At 38.1% G+C, this 27,143-nt stretch overlaps 1 protein-coding gene and 1 non-coding gene across 2 annotated transcripts in view; both read left to right on the forward strand.

The window, feature by feature from the left end:
• The first annotated feature begins 5,784 nt into the window (after positions 1-5,784).
• LOC121379683 (chitotriosidase-1-like) overlaps positions 5,785-27,143 on the forward strand; it is a 24,294-nt gene continuing 2,935 nt past the window's right edge. The window contains exons 1-8 of the mRNA XM_041508333.1: positions 5,785-5,799; positions 6,318-6,418; positions 9,199-9,278; positions 19,160-19,360; positions 20,358-20,614; positions 22,085-22,209; positions 24,879-25,002; positions 26,412-26,548. Of these exons, the coding sequence (XP_041364267.1) occupies positions 5,785-5,799; positions 6,318-6,418; positions 9,199-9,278; positions 19,160-19,360; positions 20,358-20,614; positions 22,085-22,209; positions 24,879-25,002; positions 26,412-26,548 (1,040 nt within the window). The remainder of the gene's footprint in view (positions 5,800-6,317; positions 6,419-9,198; positions 9,279-19,159; positions 19,361-20,357; positions 20,615-22,084; positions 22,210-24,878; positions 25,003-26,411; positions 26,549-27,143) is intronic.
• Positions 8,907-8,978, forward strand: Trnam-cau. Its single transcript has one exon. It is a non-coding gene; the product is annotated as a tRNA-Met (tRNA).

Genomic DNA, 27,143 nt, shown 5'->3' on the forward strand with positions numbered 1-27,143 from the left:
TCCCAGTCGAGGCATGGGATTTTTAATCCAGATACCGACTCCAAATCCTGAGTGAGTGCTCCGCAAGGCTCAGTGGGTAGGTGTAAACCACTTGCACCCACCAATGATTAAAAAAGGCCATGGTTTGTGCTATCCCGCCTGTGGGAAGCGCAAATAAAAGATATCTTGCTGCCTGTCGTAAAAGAGTAGCCTATGTGGATTTCCTCTAAAAACAGAATGAATGAATGCATGTTTAACGACACCCCAGCACGAAAAATACATCGGCTATTGGGTGTCAAACTATGGTAATGCAAATAAATAAAGTGATGATCAACATCAATATAAAAAGGTTTAAACAAAAACAGTGTAAAGAACTGTGCCAAAAATACAAATACAAATATCACAGAATTTTACGGACACCGAATTTTACTCTAAACTTCAATTTGTGCTGTATTGGCCATTCTCAGAGAATGTTAGTGAAAAGGATGAAATCTCCGGGAAAGGATGTGCTCGGGAGTGACTGTCTTCCTGTAGACGAATCTAATCGACCACGATTTTGCCGTATGCACATTCGACTCTACATTGTGCAGAGATACGGCCTTGATCACATATTACTGCTTTGTCGTTAAAATACATTGTGTATATGTTCATATCACGAAGGTTTCGGGTTCACACAATCTGCAGCAAAGTGTATTTATGTGGTACTTTTTTTAAGTGATCATATTGCCTTTTTAAATTTGTTAAGAGAGTTTAACTTTCTAATATTAATATCAAGGTCATTCCAGTCCCGAACTTATGATGGCAAAATTATTTGTTATACAATTCTGTTCTTGTGAGAATGTTGTTCAATTCATCAGCATTTCGAAGTGGATAATTTGTCACTGCCATTATTGTTGGGGCCATTAATGATGACAAATAATTATGAGTCATACCTTTAATCATTTTATAAAAAGTACACTTTTTATGAAATTTACGTTGGACTAACAATAAATCCTGTTTCGTTATATATTTTATTGTGGTTAGTGCCTCTAACAGCACCACAAATTGTTCGAAGAGCATCCAAATAAAATGGTTCAGTAAAATGGTTCCAACATGGCTGCTTGGCCTTCAGTAATCGAATAACTGAAAAATATATGATTTACAAAGCATCTCTAATGTTTTCCTATTTAAGCGATGCTTTAAGGTACAGAAGCAATTTATCATTGGGCCAACCTTTTTAACTAGTTGTTCAATATGACAATGCCACTGCCCATCATTTTGAAATGTTACACCAAGATGTTTATAGTTTTTAACCTCTTTTATTTTTGAATCATCTAAATACCAATCTGGTTGGGTACGAGTATGAACATTTCTTGAAAAGGTAATGGATTTTGTTTTACCAGGTGATAAATTAACCTGCTATGTGTCTGCCCAGTCTGATATTAAGTGTAAATCTGAATTTATTGTACGATAGCCTGAAGCAAAATCTTCTAAAGTCATATAAAGAGAAATATCATCGGCGAATAATATATTATTACAACTAACATTGTCAACAATATCGTTAAAGGGACTGTCCTGAGTTTCCTGCATTGTAAGATGTTTCCGACTAATAAAATATTTTAATATCTAAAAATACGTATTAAATATATTTTCTTGTTTAGAATACCAGTGTCTGTATATTCAATGTGTTTCTGGTCGTCTTAATATTTGTAAGAAGCCCAAACTGGATTTGTCTTCAAATACTTTCGTACATACGAAATAAAAAAAGAAGAAATAAAATGAAATTTAACCTAGTACAAATACTAGAACGATTTGATATGTAACTACAGCCGTTAAAAAGTCTCTGTTAGTCGATAACATCTTAAACATTGCAGCAAACTCAGGACTGGTCCTTTAATATAAACCAAAAACAGGAGAGGTCCCAATACTGATCTCTGTGTTACCCCTGCCAATACAGATTTATTATCAGATGTACACCCATTGATCACAGGTTTTTGTTTACAATTTTCTAAGTAACTCTTGAAGCATAGGATAAGTTTTTCACTTATTCCGTTTGCCTGTAATTTATATAATAAACGTTCGTGCTAAACACGGTCAAAGGCTTTGATAATGTCACAAAATACTGCCTCGATCTCTTTTAAGTCATCCACTACTTTAGAAATGTAATTATAAAGGTCCGTCAACTGAAAAGCTGTGGAGTCAACAGGCCTAAAACCAGATTGCAAATGCGATATTTTTTTATTATCGAGAAATAATTTTGAGATATACTTCAGAATGCCATTACAGAATTATTATCATATTTACCCCCAGTGATCACCGTGGGTTTTTGTGTGGGTTTTTTTTTTTTTGAAGATTTTCGAAGTCAAGCTTAAACCACAGGATAAGTTTACTACTTATTCAATCTGTCTGTAATTTATAAAATAAACCTTTATGCCAAACTCGGTCACATAGGCGTACGGGCTCCGATGTTTGTAGGGGTGGGAGTGAGGGGCAGGCTGGCTTTGCCCGAATTAAACGAAAATGCCCGAATCTGGATAACAACATTTATTTATATTAGCATTAATACCAAACAGCTATGATATAGGGTTGCAAACGAATCACTACACATTTTTACATGAATTACAACTAATTTTGAAGGTAGAATAATGGAAATGCATGGTAAAAAGGTTTTAGTTTAGCACATATTCCTCGAATATCTGTATCATTTTTTCCCGAATTTGGTAATTTTGATACCCGCTACATGTTTTCATTAGGTCAGGTCAGGTCAGAGTGTTTAACGTGCACATTCAGAACAATCTGTTGTAGCGCACGCCTGTCCTGGGTACAGGTGCCGGCCTCGGCCGGCTCCTCCGTCCAGGACAGGAAATGATTTCATTAGTAGCAAGGGATCTTTTATATGCACCATCCCACAAACAGGATAGCACATACCACGGCCTTTGATATGTCAGTCTGAGTCATGGTACACTGGCTGGAACAAGAAATAGCCCAATGGGCTCGGCCCACTAACGTGGATCGATCCTAGACCAAGCGCGCATGAAGCGAGCGTTTTAACACTACACTATGTCCTGCTTCGATAAATATTCTAGGTACTTAAAATGTTATTTTGACATGTTACATGAATTCCTCATGCATAATAATAATGTAAAATAAAATAATAACAATGGTCCAGCCAGGCGTGGGTATAGGTTTTGTCTCCGTTCGTTCATCTGTCTGTCTGTCCAACATATAGTTTTCCGAACCTTTTTTTTAGCAATGATTCAAGATATTGAACTGAAATGTTTTTCATGGGTTTACCATGTAGAGTTACCGATCACGTTTAACGTTTACGACGATTTATATTGAAATTTTGAGTAAAAGTCAGTATCTATCTGTGATATTTCTATTTTTGCACAGTTCTTTACACTGTTTTTATTTAAATCTTGAATTTTTATATTGATGCTGGGGTGTCGTTAAACATTCATTCATTCATTCATACCTTTTTATAGTTATGGTCAAATCGTTTTCAACTTATTTATGTGCTTATATCCAATTAATGTTCAAGCACGCTGTCCTGGGCACACACCTCAACTATCTGGTTGTTAGTGGTTAGTGAGAGAAAAGAGAATGTAGTGGTCTTACACCTGCTGAGTCGTTAAACCTCGCTCTGGGTGAGAGCCGGTACCGGGGCTGCGAACCCAGTACCTACCAGCCTTATGTCCGATGGCTTAGCCACGACACCACCGATACTAGTGGTTAAATCATTTCGTTTCATTTCAACTTATTTTCTGCTTATATACAATTAAGGTTCAATCACGCTGTCGTGGGCACACACTTCAGCTATCTTAGCTGTCTGTACAGAACAGTGGGTTAGTTCTTAATTGTTAGTGGTTAGTTACAGTGAAGAGGGTATATAGTGGGGCAGATGTGTGACAAAATTGAAATGAATTGTGGCCTTTGTGGTAAAAGCACTAACATTGGTACAGATAATGTTTGATATGTTCTAAATGATTTTAGATGTAGTGCCACGCTGAATATTTCCCTATAAGCCCATAAATGCGGACAATCCAAGATGGCCGCCAGACGAAAAGACAAAATCTCTAAAGTTGCATATATTCGGCAATTTATAACACAAACACATGAATGAATTGTTCTTTTCTAAGTTGTCATCCATAAGAAATCCAATATTATCATTATTTAGTTTTTAAAATACAGAAACGGTTTCAAAAGGACAATTATATGGTAAAATGGGCAGCCCCCAATATCAAAAATAGCATTTGTCTTAGTCATATTAAAACATTGACAGTTATTATTTTCAAATGGTAAGTAAAGAAGCAGTATTGAGTTCACTCTCACATATATGAACACTTTCATGTATACAAAAAACATGGTGTAGTTTTCTTAATAAGCATTGTAGGTATCTCACCACTATTGATTATACCTTGGTGACAGTACAAATATAAAGCCAAGCACTGACTAAATTATTAACAGTAGGTGCTACATACTACCTGACATGAAGAGAATAGCCTCTGTGACAGGATTTAAGCAAATAAAATTGATACTTCGCCACCTGCAATTTTAATTATCCACTCGCCTAAGCACATGGGCTAATGGAGGGGAGGCTACTCTCGTTGAATATATGTACCACAGGCATAGCAAACAATGGTCTTGCCTGTAGCTAAGCAGATATGCATCTGTCAGTTTGATATGCCAAAATCATGAGGCAATGTTACCCTTCCAATATTCCATAATCATACTGTCAAGTCTGTTCAGACACCAACATAATAAAATAAAGAAAAGAGGTACTCTTTTTCATGGAACTAAATTCGCCGCCTACACGTCGCTCATTGGCTGAAATAGCGGTGTGATCCCTGTAGTCACAGTTGCTACCAGAATGGCAAAGCGCTGTACATTTCAGAACTGCCTCAACACGCTTGCATTGCCTTCTGCACCCCTTCTTGCAACCACATAGTAGCAAGTGCGAACAAGATACTGTAGCTTCTGGGATTAATGTCTTGTGAACAAGTACGAACTGCCTTGCTACATCTGGAACTCGATCATGCAATGTCGCCATATCACGTATGTGAATGGGAAGACACCTAGAATAGTGAGTGTGGTCCAGGGCAAAACCCCATTATGTTAGGGTAGAAACAATGAGCGAGAAGTTGGATTCGCGAAGAGATCGCACTTGCACCATTATGAGAAGCTGAAACTGCATTACAGTAAACCAATACTGTAATTGTGGAAATGCCTCAGCTCGTATCAAACACCAGTCGTCAAAATGAATTGGTTCACTTTCTTCACTGTTGTATGCAGTATAGGCTGTTTTAAGGAAAATTGACTAAGCACTGCATGTTACTTGGTGTACGTATCTCGTTCGTGTGACATGTGAGCATTTGAGACAGGAATCAGGTGTAAGAACATTTGTCCAGTCACTACATTCAAGAAAATCTCCAACAATTCTCAAGACGGCTATCTCAATGTATAAGCCACCAAGCACAATGACAAACGTCTGTTCTCCATATTCATCTGGTCACTGCCACTGGATTTGTTTAGCAGTCGTGAACAGTGGCTAATCCAGTGTTAGCACAGAAACCTGTCCATGGTTTTAAAAATTGACAGCATGCTGGACAACACCATCGAATGACGAATCATATCCACAGTCTTAGAATCATCAGAGAACAATGGTAGAAGTGAGTTGATGATGACGTTATAGTTGCCTGGTTGCAGTGCATTTGCATGAAATCCAGCGCATGAAATTGGATCCGTAATGCTTCGTTTCTCTTTGCTTATGAGCAGCTGTGTTTCTTTTTGCCACTTTTTCTGATATTCGAGGACAGCCTTTAGAGAATGGTCATCGTCTGCGTGAGTACCTTCTATGGAAGGGATGTGAGAGGGTCCTTGTTCCACAGAGTCACAAGGATCAAATTTTGTACGATTCTGATAGTGCTGGGATAATATTAATTGTAGGTCAAGTCTTCATTATAGCTGTTTTACGTTCAACACCATCAGACTCTGATGTACGAGTTTGTAACAGGGATATGCCTGTACCATGAAGCGTATCAGTAGCAGTCGTTGAACTAGGATTGTGGTCAATGTTATCAAATGCAGCTGTGGTGAACAGATTCTTTATTAAAATAAATGGACAAACTACTTGCTCGGTTTCATATTGCTCACATGCTGACACTGCCATGCGTGTGAAACAGATACCAAAGATTGAATTGTGGCAATGAGTTCGTTGTACTGATCTCAGACACATTCATATATTTCTATCATGCGGATACTCTCGCACACCTGCAATGGCTTTTCTATACATTAGTTTACTAGATTTAAGCACGTCCTGTGATTGAACATCTGTAAAACATGGTGATATTGTGTGACAGGTTGATCTTACAAAGAAGCCAATAACTGACATTGTCAAAAGTCCACAGGCACAGGAGCAGTTGTTAAGACATGAGAGCAACTTGTTTACATTGCCTAACAGGTACGTCACGTGAACTTAGAACATTTCCTTTTATATGAGAATCAATAATTTCATCCACCATCACTTTACTAAGGTATAGTAAGGCTTAGTGGAAAAAAAATCACAGGTGCTTCATTTGAAATTGTGTGCAAGACTGGTGACACCAGGAACTTGAAGTGGACATTGATGGTGCAGATATCGGCAAACACATTTGATGATTATGCATCTAGGTTGATATTCTACATACAAATGCAGTTCACATATTATGCTTGACATTATCTTGACATTAACCTGACAAACATTTGTCTGTCACGCGTAAGTTTGCCACAATCGCAAGGGTTGTAAATAACTTTTTGTCGAGAAAGATGTTAAAAGTTGCTTAAAAACTGGTTTTTGAAGACGTAAGAAATAAGCTGGATTTATACTTTTGACGCCGTTACCCGCCGTAATACGCTACCATACGCTAAACCGGTTGGAGGCGTTAGCTGACGACTGCCGGCAGACATAACCGAACGTTTAGCGTCATTGTCCCAAGTGTAAATCAACGCTCGCAGGCGCCGACCTATTTTCAAGGCTCCACGTAGATATTTTAATTTTACCAGATGTTAAGATGACTGACATAAATGCTAATGCAGCAGTTATAATTGAAAGTAAAGTTTGTTTTTATTTAACGACGCCACTATAGCACATTGACTGTTTAACCATCGGCTATTGGACGTCAAACATAATGGTCACTCTGACACAGTTTCCATTAGTAGCGAGGAATATTTTATATGCATCATCCCACAGACAGGATAAAATATACCACGGCCTTTGTCCAGTTGTGGAGCAATGATTGGGATGGAGAAAAACCCAATCGGAGAAAGAGTAAACCAAGTAAATGAGTAAAAGTCCCTATTATATGTGTTGTGGAATGATGTGGCTACTTCTGATTGGCTGAACTGCCAGCGTTTGCAAGCGCATATCTTGAAAGTTCAACACAATTGAACTCTGGAAATTCGTATGTCGACATGCGCCGTTTTACGGCGAGTGCTCCTTGGCGTTTAAAGTATATATAAAATGAAATTTAACCTAGTACAAATATTATAACGATCAGAAACATGTTTAATATACAGCCACTAATATATTATGCAGAAAAATATATTTGATATGTACAATCGTTAAAAAGTCTCTGTTAGCCGATAACATCTTAAAAATTGCAGCAAACTCAGGAATGTCCCTTTAAATGAAATAAAGCAAACTATACTAGCCTGATAAGGGCATTTTGCAACCGTGACGTCACACGTAGGCTCCCTAAACACAGAAGATCATTAGTACTCCTACCTGTTCATCAGAACACCATGTTATATATCCGCAGACACGGTATGGTGTTCTGATGAACACTAATGAACACCACAACGTCTACCAACAATGTTTTGTGCCAGTCCAACTTCAAGCATACCAATCTTCCGAAGGCGTTCATTGACGACAATCAGATATCAACCAAAGTGGGTTTTCTGAGTGACGAGAAACCGTACAATCGTTTTGTGGTCCAATGATCAGAAAAATTACGTCAAACTGGAGCACGTGGCCCGAAGTGCGCATAAAGCAAGCTGTGCTCAAAAAACGTGTTTCTTACACACCCGTTGGTGAGAACATCATTTGTTATTTTTTATAACACATACTTGTTAACACATATACTTGCGTTAACATTTTAAAGACATACGACTGGCTGCTCCTAGGTAATGACCAGGTCACCAATGCTATACATCCAAGACAAAAACAGCACGGTCTAAATCGATTACACCGTGACGTATAGTTCACCCGACAATTGTGTGTGACACGTAAGTGAGCTACAAGCTGAAGGGCTGTATATGACTTTTAGTCGAAAAAGATGTTAACATTTGCTTAAAACCTGGTTTTTAAGAATATGTAAGAAATAGAATACTAGATTCGTGTCAGTTAGATATCATTTATCTTACAACTCGTTGTTTAAAAACGTATGCAACTCTCTTTCGCTGATTAGATACATTTTAAAATGGTATCTAACGGCCACTCATGTTGTAATCTCTATATATATATCATGTGCAACTGATAAAACTCCTTTGGAATATCGACGGGTATGGTTACACAATAATTTTCTGTAACAGATAAAAATCATTAGCTGTAGCTGTTACAATTCAAAGTTTGATTTTTAAAAAATGTCTCAAATAAACTTCTTTTCTTAAATCCGACCATTATATTTCGGCCGAAAATTAGCGGCTGAAAATTATAAAACCGAACGTAAAAAATATTTTTAAACTGCTTTATCCTTATGAGAAACAGTTCAAATTAACTCACACCTCCACTCGTTTACATGCGGGCTGCGGTACGCCTTTTGTGCTGAATATCGTAGACGAGCTCTTCCCTAATCCCTCCTCCCACATTCCTGTCTTGGACTCAAGAGCTTGTCAAAAAGAACTTGCACCAACGTTAGAGCGTGTACTACAACAGTTTGCTTAAATCAAATGAAGTCAAGCAAATAAATATGAGCAGAGTGGCGCAGTGGAAGCGTGCTGGGCCCATAACCCAGAGGTCCGTGGATCGAAACCACGCTCTGCTATTTTTTCGTTTTTACTTGCTCTCTTACTATATTGTTTTCGCAAATTCGAAGACTTCAAATGCAATAATTTGTTATTCATTATTATTTATGAATATGGAAAGACAAATATTTTTTATATGGGTAAATTTTACCAAAAGGTATTCAGGAACATGCAATCCTATTCCAGTGCATTATATAGATCATCTCAGCAAGCATGTACACTGCACTGTTTTTAACACAGGTATTTTACCACCTTGGGAACCAATTTCGGTGGCCGCATTAGACAGGTGCCATCAACACAGCATGTGGATGCTAGAACAGGTTTGTATATATATATATATATATATATATATATATATATATATATATATATATATATATACATATGTTATATAATTTGTTTAAGTAAGGAATACACTACTCAGAGACTACAATATTTGTGCACGAGGATCGGTTAGAGGCCAGTAGCCTGATGACAGGACCTCGTGCACAAATATTGTAGTCTCTGGGTAGTTTATTTCACTTAAACCTAAATACAGAAATACCGGTCAGTCAACCGTATTGGCGTCGGTGGGCCTATTGGGCTCTTTCTCGCTTTAGCCAGTGCACCACGACTGGTAAATCAAAGGCCGTGGTATGTGCTATCTTGTCTGTGGGATGGTGCATATAAAAGATCTCTTGCTACTACTGGAAAATGTAGCGGGTTTCATCTCTATGGCTGTGTCAAAATGATCATATGTTTGACATCCAATAGCCGATGATTAATAAATCAATGTGCTCTAGCGGTGTCGTTAAACAAAACAAACTTTTCGCTCGATGCGCGGTCGGTCTGGGATCGATCCCCGTCTGTGGACCCATTGGGCTATTTCTCGTTCCAGCCAGTGCACCACGACTGGTATATCAAATGTCGTGGTATGTACTACCCTGTCTGTGGGATGGTGCATATAAAAGATCCCTTGCTGCTAATCGAAAAAGAGTAGCCCATGAAGTGGCGACAGCGGGTTTCCGTAACCATATGTCTGACGCCATATAACCGTAAATACAATTTGTTGAATGTGTCGTTAAATAAAACACTTTCTTTCTTTCGTGCACAAATATTGTAGTCTCTGGATAGTTAATTTCACTTAAACCTAAATGCAGAAATACCGGTTATTCAACTATATTGGCGTGCTCGGTTTGAAATGCATTTTTTTCTACCTGTCGGCTTAATTCATGACATGCACGTCAAGTCTTTTGCACACATTAAGTTTTCCTCACTTAACTGTTCGTTGGAGACTGAAGACAGTTGACCTCGCGTGTTGTGTCATTTCATTGCATTTTTTTATGAACAGCATGACGGAAAGTTATTCAGGTGATGATATGTTTTTGACTCAGCATTACTACAAAAATAAAAATGCTTCTTTAAATGACATACATGCATGTTTAAATGTATATATAATTCATTTGGATACACAAACTGAACACTGTTCGCCCGTGTGGCTTAAATGAATACAGCCCTGCTCATTTTATTAATTTCAACTTATTTTCGTGCTTATATCTAATTAACGTTCAAGCATTCTGTCCTGGGAACACACTTCAGCTATCTGGACAGTGGGTTAGTTGTTAGTGGTTAGTGAGAAAGAAGAGGGTGTAGTGGTATAACACCTACCCAATGAGTCTGGGTGAGAGCCGAGTACTCGAAGGTCATACTCGACCCGGACCTGAGTACCCGATATTTAATGAGACTAAGGAATAAAGTAATATAGCATTATGCATCTTAATTCCAGCCCTTAACATGGATGTGAAACCACGCCAATGTATTGAATTCCACACATTCGACTTTTGTATTCCCTCCATGTCTCACAGCCTTATAATGTAACCGGCGACTAGCATATGGCAAAATGACGTACAATATATATATATATATATATATATATATATATATATATATATATATATATATATATAAACTGTCAAAAAAGAAACGCATAGGTGATAGGGAAAGAAGAAAAGTGTTTGATTTTACAATGTTGCTGAACAACCATGTTTGTTAATGTTCCTAGAATGGGACAGCATGCCCAAATGCACCCTAAAACAAATTTAACGCACGTTAATCGGCGTGAAATGGTCAGATTTTGGCGAATGCACGTGAAACTCGGGGAAACAACTGGGGTAGTGATGGGTATTTAAAGATGCAATGCTCGCAATGATGCCTCATTTCCATTTCGACGTAGACGAGTTACAAGATGCCAAGACTAAGCCTGCCGAATCGAAACATTGCAATAGGCCGCCTCCAGTTAGGTGAATCGCAGTCAGCAGTCGCACGCCACATGAACGTCCATCAGAGCACCATTTCACGTCTCTGGGACAGGTACCAGCAGTTTCAATCAGCTGAAGACCGGCCCAGAAGTGGAAGACCTCGCATAACAAATGCAGCACAAGATCGCTACATCCAGGATGTGCACTTGCGTCACCGAACTACCACAGCAACGAACATTGCCAGGAGTTGCACCCAGATATTAAAAACAAACCGGCGCAATCACTTATCAAGACACTGTGTACTGGGACTGTTAAAGAACTGTTAAAGAACTGGATATGGCACCAGAGAAGTGGGGCAAAGATAATGAGAAGAACGCTTTGTAAAGTTACAAGCAGATAATGAAATCTAGTCATGCTGATTTTGCTATGATAAAAAGCATGCTTTTTTTAGCAGCTAGTACGGACTCAATAGTCTCATGTACATACTTTGGTCAACGGGTAGTCAAGCTTCCAGAGGGGAAAAAACGTACAATGAGTACATGAACGAAACATCCCGTTGCCTGGTGACGGAACGAGAAGCCAATAAACTGAAAGAAAGCTATAAATATTACAGTCAGGTACAGCTGCAGATGTACATACTCAATACTCCACTTTCACACCAACATTCATAGCACTTTCTTGTGTCATAAACAAAATGATTCATTTGTTGCCAAATTGCTTGAAAACCTGAGTCTTTCATATGAAATGTGTAATGCCAGAGCTTCTGGCCCGGAAAATTCCTACCATTTCTACATGTACTGACAATCAAGTATTCTGTAACAGTTCGGTCATGATTGGACTGGTTGTGATGGACCAAGTTGTTAAGTTCATTGGTATCACCTAGATTGAGTGAAACTTAAACGGATCCCTAAAGGAAATTGGTTTTGTCGAAAAGAGCGCCGTAAAATCATTCAAACAATAATAACACACTGGTACTATTTATTATCTTAATACTCTGTTACACATAACTCTTTAAGAAGTAACTATTCATGACTGTAAATTAAATGAGGTTGTGGGTGGATGAAATATTTTATCAGTTTTTAAAATAAACAATGCCATCATCAAGACTGGTCAATGCATCACACAGCCTTACCAGTCTGACAATGTGTGCTTTTGCTGGTACTGCTGTTTCATCACGCAAAGTTTTTTATACAGTTAATAGGTAATGTACCATACAAAATCCGATATCTGTTTTTTTTATTATTAGTCCGATCACCCTTTTAATGTGAATTCGAACACTGCTTAATTTATGCGATTTTTTTTTACATCCTCTACAGATAATTGTTTTGTTTTTCCCCTCTCTCTCTCTCTCTCTCTCTCTCTCTCTCTCTCTCTCTCTCTCTCTCTCTCTCTCTCTCTCTCTCTCTCTCTCTCTGTGTGTGTGTGTGTGTGTGTGTGTGTGTGTGTGTATGTGTGTGTGAGTTCGTCTGAAGCATCATTGCAGTTTTAACATAACATTAGAAAAACAAATTAAACACATTACCTTCAATGAAATGCTCACTGCATATTACTGAATTATGTGTAGGAAGCCATGTTGTTCCATCATGTTTGTCACGTTTTAATACACCTACCCACAAACTGCGATTCGCCTCTTCTTTTGGGAAATTTTTTTGTTTTTTTTATCATGTTATGATTTGTGCAACCAACTGCACAACATGATTTAGGCATCTTGGCCGTTAACTGCTGTAAAAAAAAAATCGAAAGCTTCACCTCGTGGTAAACAATGACTGCGAGGGCCGAATACCCAAATGCTCGGTTACGAGAATACGGAATGGCACCTTTGCTTTCGAAGGTAGATATAGATATAATTAATACATGTAATTCGCTACAAAAGAGCAACGGCTTCAGTTAGACCCAGAGCAAAGCACCCAGAGGTAGTCGGACAACACAATACTGACTCCCATGAGTTGCCCTTGCCAACCCGCCATGTCCTTTTAAGGACAGAATCGGGAGAAAAAAAGAATAAAAAGCATGATCCCTTAACAGATCAAGCCTTTTTAAGGGCTAAAAGCTAGGGGGTAACCACGGGCGGTCAACAACGACGGCCACCAATAGGCTAAGTTCCAATACGAGCTACTCTCGGCAAACTAAGTTCAAATTAGTTTCCTCCAACTCTGTCTTCTGAGCTGTCCACACCATCGCCTACCTGTCTCAACTTCCTCCACGGGTGCAGTCTTTGTTTACTTCCCTGCACCCACCTGGCATCCTCGTCCTCTGCCGCTAATAAAGCTGGTCCGACCCACGGCACTAACTAACGGCCGCTGGTAGTAGGGGTGCATAGTAGGTAGTTCGCCTCTTAACAATGCCAGAAGTAACTACTGAACACTCTCCGAAATGGTCAGACTAAGCCCACAGCTAAAAGCTGATGGGGAATGACAGGTGTGGAACGGACAGCCACAAGAGACAAGCACATCTCGCGGTTAGAGAGACAAGGACTGGGATGTGGAGGTGGACAGCGAAAGAAGTTGAAAGCTAGGAGGAGCTGCCAGATCGGGGATAAATGAGATGGAATTCAAAGGAGATAAAGGAGAGGGGGGAGTGGGATACAAAAAAAAAATCAAATTAACATGTAGCTCCCTTTTCTTTCGATGAACCGTTAAAAAATGCGCCAAAATTCCTTCAAGAAATTAGACACTACTTTCCTTTTTTAGTTAATCCTACGGGATATTCAAAATTCAATGCCACCAAAATTGCCCCCGCCCACTACCGATTCCGGTCGGGCTGCTGGTGCTCCCTTGCACTTGCCAGCGCGGGCGGTCCCCTCTTCCACCCACCCCAACACTGTTCCTGTCCTGGACGGAAGAGCACCTGCGCCCAGGACAGGCGTACGCTACTACAGCTTGTTCTGAATGTGCACGTAAAACCCTGTGACATTGGTTCGCGGTCGGTTCAGGATCGATCCCGTCGGTGGACGCATAGGGCTATTTCTCGTTCCAGCCAGTGCACCACGACTGGTATATCAAAGGCCGTGGTATGTACTGTCATGTCTGTGGGATGGTGCTGCTAATCGAAAAGAGTAGGCCAATATCTGTGGTCCTTAGCCATATGTCCCACGCAATATAATCGATGCCTTCGTGCTGCTGTGTCGTTAAACATTGATTGATTCATTCATTCCATATAACCGTAAATAAAATGTGTTGAGTGCGTCGTTAAATAAAACAGTTCCTTCCTTCTTCCTTATGACATGACATGTCATGATGCTACATCATATATGAAGGTAATGCTATTTTATGGCATTTATTACAACTGTCAGCAGAGTGGCGCAGTAGAAGCGTGCTGGGCCCATATCCCAGAGCTAAGGATGTAATAATCACAGTTAACTACAGTTGAAAGTAATGTAGTAAATATTAAATTAAACCTTAGTTTTATATAAATAAATATTGTAAATAAATAATAAATAAATTAACCAAATGATCACAACGGGAACCAATAACATTGTTTGCGAATTTTAACGTTACACTCTGTCGTGGGGTACTGGAAATGCTCACCGAGGAGAAGCGATCTTGCGACCCATCGCATCTCAGACGATGTTGAGCGAAATATTTTATTTTTATTCATTCATTCATTCATTTCGCTACAATTTATGTTCGTGTTTATATTCAACTGAGGTTCACGCACGCTGTCTTTGGCACACACACACACCTCAGCTATTGGACTATCTTTTAAATTAAAAATGTCTTATCAAAGTTGCAAATGGCATATTTGGCGATTTTGACATGTACATATGTATTTGTAATAAACAACTACAAATAATCGATCTTACATATACGTTTTGCATAAATAACTCATTTTTAAAAACTTAATTGTAATGTACGTAAGCGGAATCCTTGGTGAAAAATATCCAGTAAAATAGCAGTCATTGTTTGAACCTTAATTGGATATAAGCACGAAAATAAGTACAAACAAACAAATTTAAAAAATACATTAAAAAAATTATATGGTTAATTCATGTCATATATATGTATATATTTCAACACTTTTATGTCTACTAGGTATTTTATTATAATATGTATTTATTTTAATAGTTTTTTCCGTTTTAGTCTCTTGTAACTCCATAAGGAGTGGCCTCTTTATTATTTTATTAAGAATGTTTATGTATTTATATAATATTGTGGGTGAGACTTAAAAATATCTGTCTGTCTGTCTGTCTGTAATTGTGGAATTTAACTGTTAATTGTTAGTGTCTGAGTGGCAGACGATACCAGGGTACGACACCAATACCTATCATCCTTAAGTCCTGAGTCGGATGGTTTAACTAATACGCTACCGAGGCCGTTGTTTTCACTTAGTTGTAATGTGATGATTACAGACAGAGACATTATAGTTAAATAATGCAAGTATGTACAATTAAAATAATAATGTTCATTAATTAGGATTTAATAATTGTGTCCTGGTCAAGCACCTCTTTATATATACGTTATTAACCGTAAACATACAGTCCATAGGCATTACAAACATTAAACTATAAGACATATTATATCATTAAAAGTGAAAAACAATTTACATTGTATGGAAAGTGATGAAAATATTCAATATAAATTGTAATAAAAATGATCAATATAACAAAGAGTGTACATAATAAAGAGAATGTATATACTCCACTTACGTATTATCATGTCTGCGTGGTTGCCCCTAAATTTTTTTATAGTAAATATTTACACAGTGTTAATAGCTGCTTTACATTATCAATGGACAATATCTGTAGTAATTTAAAAGACGATGGTCTGGTGTAATAATATGGTTTTATGTACCTGCATCTGATAGTATTGTAGAAAGGACAGACCAAAATAAAATGATACTCATCTTCAGCAGCATTCATATTTCAGTTACAATACTCTATCCTTTCTCTCAGTATTGTTATATCTTCCAGTTTCTATTGCAAGACATCAACTGTATATATGTCCAGACGAAATGTTAATAGTTAGCGGTTAAAGAAAAGTTAACATTCTCTATCCTTTCTCTCAGTATTGTTATATCTTCCAGTTTCTATTGCAAGACATCAACTGTATATATGTCCAGACGAAATGTTAACAGTTAGCGGTTAAAGAAAAGTTAACATTCTTTTTGTTTAACACCACTAGAGCACATTTATTAAAAATAGCACTAATCATCAGCTATTGGATGTGAAACATTTGGTAATTGTGACACGTAGTCTTTAGATGAAACCCGCTATATTTTTCCATCAGCACAAAGGATCTATAATATACGCTTACCCACAGACATGACAGGAGATTCCATGGCCTTTGATAGACCAGTTTTTAGTACTGGCTGGCAGGGGGATTCTATTTGAATCGCTATATTTGGAAGAACAAAAATGACGGCCATTCCCTTTTGGATCATAAGGAAAAATGCATGTAACTTGGTAAATATTATTTATATTTCGTTTCTCAGTAACTATTCATATGACAAATTGTGTTATTAGCTATTTGTGATTTATTAGTTATTTCATTAGCATAATAATAAGCAAAAACAATAACCTATTAGTCCGGTAAAAACATATCTGAACCCGGAACTTTTGTATAATATATATGTTTTAAACATCCAAAACACAACAAATGCAGACAATAAAATAATTATTTGAAACTTAACAAGATAGTAGATACAGTTATAGTTTTGATGCGCCAAAACATTAGATATTAAATACATTTTTGTGCTTAGAATAACACTGTCCGTATATACATTTTGTGATGTTTCATATGTTTGTAATAGCCAGAACTGGATTGTAGCTCCCAGTTCTTTCGTAACTACGAAAAATATATTATTGTACCACGCTTTGGTTGTTTTTCCATTGACAATAATGTGCGGTATCTGTCCATACCTGTACACATTTGAAACACCACCTCTCAAGTGCAGAGAGACCTGTAAATGGTCAACATCTGGTCACGCCTATTCTTAAACTGGAAAAAGATAACTCGGACAGAACAGTCAAATAAGTAATACTTTAATTGCATAACATTAACAAGGAAACATTGTTCTGCGCACTCGGGACTATCGGATGTCAATCAAAACATCGAATGTGTGCAAATAAACATGCAAACTCGTTTGTTTATGTGGTAACTTTAACCTGGGAAATAAAATAAAGCCAGAGACTTCTCTTTAAAACTGCTGCTTGGTACGCATTTACTCACTCAGTGACAGTTTAAGTTGTTTGTACTGTAACAGTTCTTGAACTATTTCTGCTTAGATTTAACATAAAAACCAGGAAATAATTCTACAATTATTTCCGCAAAGCCCTCAAACCACGTGGTCTAGACTTGGTCATGTACTTGTCTTACGTTTTTCAGTTACATTTATTAGTTTATTGTGTGAAATATATTTCCTCGAACACGAGATGGATTTATGATTTTCTGTTTTCACGTTCAAGATTGTCTGTCGTGAAGAAGTTATTGAGTTTTGTATAAACGATTTCGTTCGCATGTTCGCTGCAATCTGGATTTTGACGATGCGTTTTTCGTTGGTTACAATTTTGTGGCCGTAGATACAAAATAATAGTAAGTGCTCGATTTTGTAATTCATGGAATTTTAAAAATGATTATAAATATTTTTAATTATTTAATTACAAAATAATATAAAAAATATATTTTTTAAAAACAGTAGTGTATTACATGAAATGTTAAATATTATTATTATTTATACTATATATTTATATATAGAAAAATAATTGTTTTAGAATCTTGTTTTCTTATATAGAGATAATTGAATTAACATTGTAATGGATAGTAAATCAGTTTTTGTTAAATTCTGTCATATCAAAACCATTTACACACATCGCATAAATGAGCAAATTTTAAAAGTGTATTTATAAATAAAAAGTTATTTTAAAATAAAACTATCCAAAAAAATATATTTATTTTATAATTTTATAACCATACAATTATTATAAAATATAAATCAAAAATTTAATATATTATAAACAAACTTAATTACTGCATTAAAATGCATTGGATTAATAAGTTTCTATATCAGATATAGATTTATTTCTGGGTGTTGTTATATTATTATAGTTATTTAAATTTAATCTCAAGCATAATGTAATCCATAAATTACGCATTGTTGCACAATCTCAGCGAGAATTTTAATTCCAAAATCGTGTTTTAGCGATTAACAAGAAGAGATCAAGTCGTCCAATCCTTCACGTGACCTCCACATCACGAATGTTCATTCACAGAACATGCTGACACGGTTGTCGACCATCTTGTTCATCTTTATACACCGTAAGTAATCGTACTACAGTACATCGACTTGCACTGAAGATAACCTTTAAGAAGTTTCATTTCTTCTTTTAGTTTAATTTTTTTTTTTTTTTTCTGCCTTTAAGCCAGGATAACGTTTTTCTTGTTCAATAAAATAATTATAATAAATATATTTTTTTTATATGTAAACCCATCCTATATTTAGTTGTTTTATTGGTTATAATCAGCATGGTTTTCATAAAATCTGTCGCATGTCGTAGGTCTCCGCAGATATTGTTTATGGGAACATAGTGAAATGCCTCGATATACACATATTATGCTTGTACAGGCACGGCGGAGCATGTGGGGGCTGAATAATTATGAATAAAAAGTATTATTTGTAGTAAATCGTAAGGCAGAGATGAATTTTATACTTGTAGAATGCAGGAAATTGCATTTCAGTACATCTAGTTTTTTTAATTTTCCGGGGGAGCATACCAAAGACCCCCCCCCCTCCCCCCCCCACACACACACACTTGCTTCCGCCGTGCCTTTTGTATGGATACATTGCATCTTCATCTGGTCTGCGATTTTCAGTATTCTGTTACATATTTTATGGAAATTAAACTCTAGACCTCGCCCCCCCCCCCCCCCCCCACCTTATTCTTTCAAAATATTTTAAGCAATTTTGGTTAGGACTAGTAAAGTTATATTTAATTTAACTTTCAAACTACATGTATATGTTTTTTTCAGTCGAGTTGTCTTTAAGCCAGAATTACTTCCGCATTTGTTTCTTCCCCAACTGGGGACAGGACAGGGGAGGTAACGAGACGTTCACTATCTCCAGCATCACAGACCCGTCCCTGTGTACACACATCATGTACAGCTTCGCCAGGGTCGTGCCTGAAAACAACACCATCGGCACGTACAGACCCAACGACGATGGTCCAAATGGTGACTTGATGGGTTTTTTCTCTATTTTTAACAGGATTGATTTCAGTGATATAGATGTCGTTTAACAAATATTGCTTTCATGTCATTTCATTTTCCATGTATTGTTTACGTTGTCCAGACTTCCTTTACCAAATCCAAGCCCACTATTCCATTTTTTAAGCAAACACTATGGAAATAAAACAGATATAGCTTTATCCTTTTGCATAATTAATGGCGAGTGGAAGAATGGGTTGTCGAATTAGTGAGTTGATGATATGGACGTATGGCGTTGATTGACTGACTGACTGACTGACTAATTGAATGATGAATGTATGTATGTATGTATGTAAGTAAGTATGTAAGTATGTAAGTATGTAAGTATAGTATGTAAGTATGTATGTATGCAGGGCCGGATTTAGACCTTGGGGGGCCCGGGGCAGAGGTTCGGGGGCCCCTCAACATAGAAATTAAATTACACGACAAATAAAAAAATAACTAATTTTATAATTATTACATTTTTTACAAAGGAAGTCCTTAGTCTGGGGGGCCCCTCTGGCAGGGGGGCCGGGGCAATTGCCCCCTTTTCCCCCTTATAAATCAGACAGCAGTGGGTTTCCATCCTCCCTCCTCCGTTCTCTCTCTCTCTCTCTCTCTCTCTCTCTCTCTCTCTCTCTCTCTCTCTCTCTCTCTCTCTCTCTCTCTCTCTCTCTCTCTCTGGTTTCCTCTCATGACTACAAGTTATAATTATCACATGTTTGACATCCAATAACCGATGATTCATTAATTAATATGCTCTAGTGGTGTCGTTAGACAAAAACAATCTCTCTCTCTCTCTCTCTCTCTCTCTCTCTCTCTCTCTCTCTCTCTCTCTCTCTCTCTCTCTCTCTCTCTCTCTCTCTCTCTCTCTCCAAAGTGCATATTAAACACCAAATAACCGTAATTTAAAATGTGCTGCTGAGTTATCATTAACCAACATTGCCATGTCCATGCCTACATCCCTGGCTTCTGTTTTACACAGGCGGATACAAAAATATTACTGATCTGAAGAAACTGTACCCTGATGTAAAGATTATCCTCGATCTGGGCGGCTGGAACCACGCCTCCACGGGGTTCGTTGACATCATCAGCTCCTACTCCAGAATTCTGCTCTTCTCCAAAAACGTCTGCCAGTTTCTGACGGCATGGAACTTTGATGGCCTTGACATTGACTGGGAATACCCAGCCCACAGAGGCGGAAAACCGTCTGATAAACGTGGTTACACTATACTTGTTAAAGTAAGTCTCTTTAATTGGCTTACTGACTTTAATTGTATATGTATTACTGTATTGTGGTTAATCTATACTTGTTAAAGTAAGTCTCTTTAATTTGCTTCCTGACTTTAATTGCATATGTATTGCTGTATGGTGTATGTAGTCACATATGCGTCCATGCTATATTCGGTAAATATGTTACCAAATTATTATTATTAAAACAGTTTTAATAACTCATTAAAGAAAGTATAATCCAATTAATATTTAAGGCATTATTTTTTGTTGTTCTCTTATTTTAAAATGTGTAACTGTAAAACTTTGATAAAGCGAAATATGAATAGTTACCAAATGTTTGACATCCAATACCCGCTTCGGCGGTGTAGTGGTTAAGAGATCGGACATAAGGCTGGTAGGTACTGGGTTCGCCTCCCGGTACCGTCTCTCGCCCAGAGCGAGTTTAACGACCTCTCTCTCTCTCTCTCTCTCTCTCTCTCTCTCTCTCTCTCTCTCTCTCTCTCTCTCTCACCACCACAAATCCTCTGTTCTGGATAGATAGCTGAGGTGTGGTGAGCCCAGGACAGCGTGCTTGAACCTGAATTAGATATAAGCACGAAAATAACTACAAATGAATTAATGAAATCCAATAGCCGATGATTAATCAATGTGCTTTAGTGGTGTCGTTAAACAAAAGAAACTTTAACTGTATCAATTAGTTTTAGGGTTGAAAATCATAGTGTATATATTGTAAATTAATTAAACATAATCCATTAATTATATATTTGGTTATAAATGTACATATTAAAAGGCTTTTATGTAAAGGGAAACAAGAAGGGAAGTGGGTATCATGCTGTGATTTTGTAACCCTATAAAGATTATGTTCGCACCACAACATAAACAAAAAATATGTTTAAACACCAAATCCGCGCCTAGAAAAACACCTTATTAATGGAAAAGATTATCTGAAGTTTATTTTCTTCAAACTATAAGACCCTCAATCATAAGGGTACGAAACAGGGGGGCAGGTTGCAAAACCTCAAATTCTGGCAAAAGGGATACAGATATTCGGGCAAAATGTGCTAGGCTGAGACCTTTTTACTATGTATTTCCATCATTCCAGCCTCAAACTTAGTTGTAGTCCATGTAAAAATGCGCAGTGATTAGTTTGCAACCCTATATTGCTGTTTGGTAGTAATGCTAATATGAATAAATGTTATTATTCAGATTCGGGCATTTTCGTTTAATTAGGGCAAAAGCCAGCCTCCACCCCCCCCCCCCCCCCCCCCACCGCCCCCACCCCCACACACACACACCCCACACACACCTACAAAAATGGGAGCCCATACGGCAATGCATTCAATACAACAGGAGCAACCTTTGTCATGTGTTGAAAATGCAAACTTGAATATTTTTTTAAAAATTATATTACATAAATGTGATGTGATTTCTTTTAATTATATTTTATCGGTTTTGTCCTAAATTTGTTTTTATTTCCAGACATTACGTAAGACATTTGAAGATGAGGCGAAACAAACCGGGAGCCCCCGACTTCTACTCTCTGCATCGGTGGCCTCGTCGAAAAAAGTCATAGACAAAGCGTACGAAATCGACAAGATATCTAGGTAAAAACGTTAATAATTAAAGTGCCATAGTCACATTAATTTCCCTTACGTTTGTCGACATTATATCGGGTGATTAATGAAAAGCCGTCCCATTTTTTAATGCTAATTAGCAGAACGGAGAACTTTATAAAGAAAGGTCAAAATGTTCGGACAAAATTAATTCATCAAGTTAAACTAGTGTAGGACAAAAGTGTACAAGAAAGAAAGAAATGTTTTATTTAACGACGCACTCAACACATTTTATTTACGGTTATATGGCGTCAGACATATGGTCAAGGACCACACAGATTTGGAGAGGAAACCCGCTGTCGCCACTACATGGGCTACTCTTTCCGATTAGCAGCAAGGGATCTTTTATTTGCGCTTCCCACAGGCAGGATAGCACAAACCATGGCCTTTGTTGAACCAGTTATGGATCACTGGTCGGTGCAAGTGGTTTACACCTACCCATTGAGCCTTGCGGAGCACTCGCTCAGGATTTGGAATCGGTATCTGGATTAAAAATCCCATGCCTCGACTGGGATCCGAACCCAGTACCTACCAGCCTGTAGACCGATGGCCTAACCACGACGCCACCGAGGGCGGTAAATTGTACAAGAAGTAAAAACGTCAATTTCATCCTGGAATAAAAAGTTTGTTTTGTTTAACGACACCACTAGAGCACATTGGTTTATTAATCATCGGCTATTGGATGTCAAACTATGGTAATTTTTACAAAGTGATAAAGAGGAAACCCGCTTCATTTTTCCATTAATAGCAAGGGATCTTTTATATGCACCATCCCACACACAGGATAGCACATACCTTTGATATACCAGTCGTGGTGCACTGGCTGGAATTCATCGTGGAATAAAGACTAAACAAAATTAATGATCTGTTTTAAATATCATATTAACTAATATATCCTTTCGACTTGGCAAGAAACTTTGAACGGTGCGGTTGCGAACAAGCTTCATTCTGTCATTGTCAAGCCAGTTCTGGGAGAGCGGTAGTCCTCATACAGGCGGTGCAGGAAGGATGAAGTAGTCTTGAGCCGTGCTCGCATATGACACACATTTTACGCATTCAGTTAGTTTAAAGAAAGACCGTCCTCCTCGGTGTGAACTGACTGTGTGCCACATTTTGGTGGAGTAATCATAAATGAAGCCGACGAGAAACGATATATTTGGCAACAAATATTTGGAATCATTTAAATTCCAATGTACACACTCAGGCGCGTGCGCAGGGGGGGGGGGGGGGGTGTTGGGGTCGAACCCCCCCCCGCTCAAGGCGAAAAAAAAAAATCATATCCCGATTTTTTACATTCCTGTGAAAGCAACTCGGCTAGCCAGCAGAAAACACCTCAGAATAGCCCTAGAAGGGGTCAATTTTTCAAAATGTTCGGGGAAGGGCCCCCAGACCCCTATCTACGGGCTTCGCCAGACACCTCGACCCCCCCCCCCCCCCGCAAAATTTCCTGCGCACGCCCCTGACACTTTTAGAATATACTTACCTTGATAGTTGTAATGTATTGTATTGTACCACGTTTCCCACAGCTCTTTACACTGTATTTTACATTATTACACAACTTTTAGTTTTAATGGAAATAATCATATTGATGTACTTAACCTTGGGTGACACCCAATAGCCGATCTGCTGGGGTGTCGTTAAACATCCATTCATTCATTCATTCATTCATCCATCCATCCATCCATCCATTCCATCCATCCATCCATCCATCCATCCATCCATTCATTCATTCATTCATATTGTGTCCAACAACTTTTGCAAATACGATATTGATCGAAGGGGAATAACTATGTATCACCGTAAATAAAAGGTGTTGAGTGCGTCGTTAAATAAAACATTTCCTTCCTTCCTTCCTTCCTTCCACCGATACAATACATGATGAAAGAGTTCAGGGGTTGGTCAATCTGAACTGTACATTGAGGTAGCATCATCAGAGTTGGTGGGAATCTTCGGACTAATATAAGTAATATCGTGGGAACAAGACTCATGAGGTGACCGCACACAGCTAACAGGCCTACAAACTGATCCTTTGGCTCTGGCCAATAGATCATGGTATTGCTAGGTTCAATATTATTTTATGGGAAAGTTGCAAAAGTTACAATCTAATATTTGTGCAAATTTTAAAAAAAGGAATAAAAAGTGGACCTCAGCTTTTACGGTGAGGTTCGGACAAACCCCAAACACCCACCCACCACCTTAAATCCGTGCCTGCATTATTAAAATAGCGCTATCCAAGTAACATATTAGTGGCTTTTCGTCAAAAATAATTAGTAATTTGTGTTTGAAATTACCGGTATACTTTTACCTACACACTCATAATAATTTCAGTTAAATTATTTAATGTTAAAGGAATCAAGCTAATTTAATCTATACCGATATCAGTTTGCAAACCAAACAAAACTTCGTAAAGAAAGTACACCCAATGATATTTTAATTTCATCAGACTTATAAAAAAATAGTGTTGCATTCAAGAGTTTATCTATACAGAAGAAAAATTCCAATGAATAAATAGTTAACACGATGACATTATTTTAAAACGAATACAATGTCAAATCACAACATAATTATATAACTAAATACATTATGTTGATCACTTTGAAATCAATGAAAAACATACATGTATTTAATGCGATATATTGGTTATGTTGGTTGTATTTCAGATATTTAGATTTCCTTGGTGTCATGCCTTTCGACTTCTTCGGGGACAGATACTTTCACATCTTGCACCATAGCGCCTTGTACGGTCGAAATGGCGAAGATTCGCCCTATTCTGAATCGAATATGGTTTGTAAACATGCACACATCTAACCAATTCTCTTGAATTAAAGGGACATTCTCGAGTTTGCTGTATTGTAAGATGTTTCCGACTAATAAAATATTTCTACGATTAAACTTACATATTAAATATATTTTCTTGTTTAGAATATCAGTGTCTATATTCAATGCGTTTCTGGTTGCCTTAATATTTGTAAGAAGACCAAACTTGATTTTGTCTTCAAATAATTTCGTACGTACGAAAAAATCTTTTTTAGGAAATAAAATGAAATTTAACCTAGTGCAAATATTAGAACGATCACAAACACATTTAATATACAACCACTAATATTTTATGCAGAAAAATATATTTGATATGTAATTACTCTGTCGATAACATCATAAAAATTGCAGCAAACTCAGGAATGTCCCTTTAATGTTTTACTAATATGCTTAAAAATATGTTGGCACTGTCGTATTCGGAAATTGAGGAGGGTAAGTCTCAAAACACACCCGGAGCTGGGTGCGAGTCTGGTGCTGTCAAAGTAAAGCGAATGTCCTGTTGTCTGCTGCCAGATCTGTAGTTCGCGCCAGCACAGACGTGGTGTGTGCTATTTGGTGCCATTCTCCATAGCCCCAGCCCAAGGCCCGATGTGTTTTAGACCAAAGGGTTCCGTCTCGTCTTGGGGGCTATACTCCATGCTGTTATATATAGATCCTTACTCCTCCTACCACACCTAGGGGCGGGACATGACCCAGTGGTAAAGCGCTCGCTCGATGCGCAGTCGATCTGGGATCGATCCCCGTCGGTAGGCCCATTGCGCTATTTCTCGTTCCAGCCAGTGCACCACGACTGGTATATCAAAGGCCGTGGTATGTACTACCATGTCTGTAGGATGGTATATATAAAAGTTCCCTTTCTGCTAATCGAAAAGAATAGCCCATAAATTGGCGACAGCGGGTTTCCTCTCTCACTATCTGTGTGGTCTTTAACCATATGTCTGACGCCATATAACCGTAAATACAATGTGTTGAGTGCGTCGTTAAATAATACATTTCCTTCCTTCTTTCCACACCTAATGCAAACTGATATGAGTTGGATAGACAAAGATCTCTGGCGTATCGAATTGGGGTGGATGGAAGGGTGGTGGCGGATCAGGGTTGATGAGAAGGACCAGGTTAAGTAATGGGCTCTGTGTTTTCATATATGGGTCTTCTCACACCCACCCCACCCCTGTCTACTAATACAAAATGATGTGCGTTGGGTGGACACAGAATACCTAGCTGGGGATAGGGAGGTCAGTCAGGAAACTGAGTTGTGTGAGTGGTGGTCAGAGCCTTCGGTGTCTAGTGTATGGTGATTGCTCGTCTTATATAAAAAATAATATTACTATTTTTTTGTACTGACTTACACCTTGTTTTCTTGTGTCTCTTCGCAGCATTACGCAATACAGTACTATATATCCAAGGGGGCGCCAAGAGACAAGATCATTTTCGGTGTTCCTTTCTACAGCAGGCCACTGAAACTGCTCAACAGCTCACTCGCTATACTAGGGGCTCCGCCCCCTCCCTCCGAGTTATTTAAGCTAGATACACTTTTACTGTGTCTTGCATGTATTCACCGCCCCTCACTCCGAGTTATTTAAGCTAGATACACTTTTACTGTGTCTTGCATGTATTCACCGCCCCCTCACTCCGAGTTATTTAAGCTAGATACACTTTTACTGTGTCTTGCATGTATTCACACTCCGAGTTATTTAAGCTAGATACACTTTTACTGTGTCTTGCATGTATTCACCGCCCCCTCACTCCGAGTTATTTAAGCTAGATACACTTTTACTGTGTCTTGCATGTATTCACCGCCCCCTCACTCCGAGTTATTTAAGCTAGATACACTTTTACTGTGTCTTGCATGTATTCACCGCCCCCTCACTCCGAGTTATTTAAGCTAGATACACTTTTACTGTGTCTTGCATGTATTCACCGCCCCCTCACTCCGAGTTATTTAAGCTAGATACACTTTTACTGTGTCTTGCATGTATTCACCGCCCCCTCACTCCGAGTTATTTAAGCTAGATACACTTTTACTGTGTCTTGCATGTATTCACCGCCCCCTCACTCCGAGTTATTTAAGCTAGATACACTTTTACTGTGTCTTGCATGTATTCACC

This window comes from Gigantopelta aegis, chromosome 8 (assembly GCF_016097555.1).
Source record: "Gigantopelta aegis isolate Gae_Host chromosome 8, Gae_host_genome, whole genome shotgun sequence".
NCBI classification, from domain to species: domain Eukaryota; kingdom Metazoa; phylum Mollusca; class Gastropoda; order Neomphalida; family Peltospiridae; genus Gigantopelta; species Gigantopelta aegis.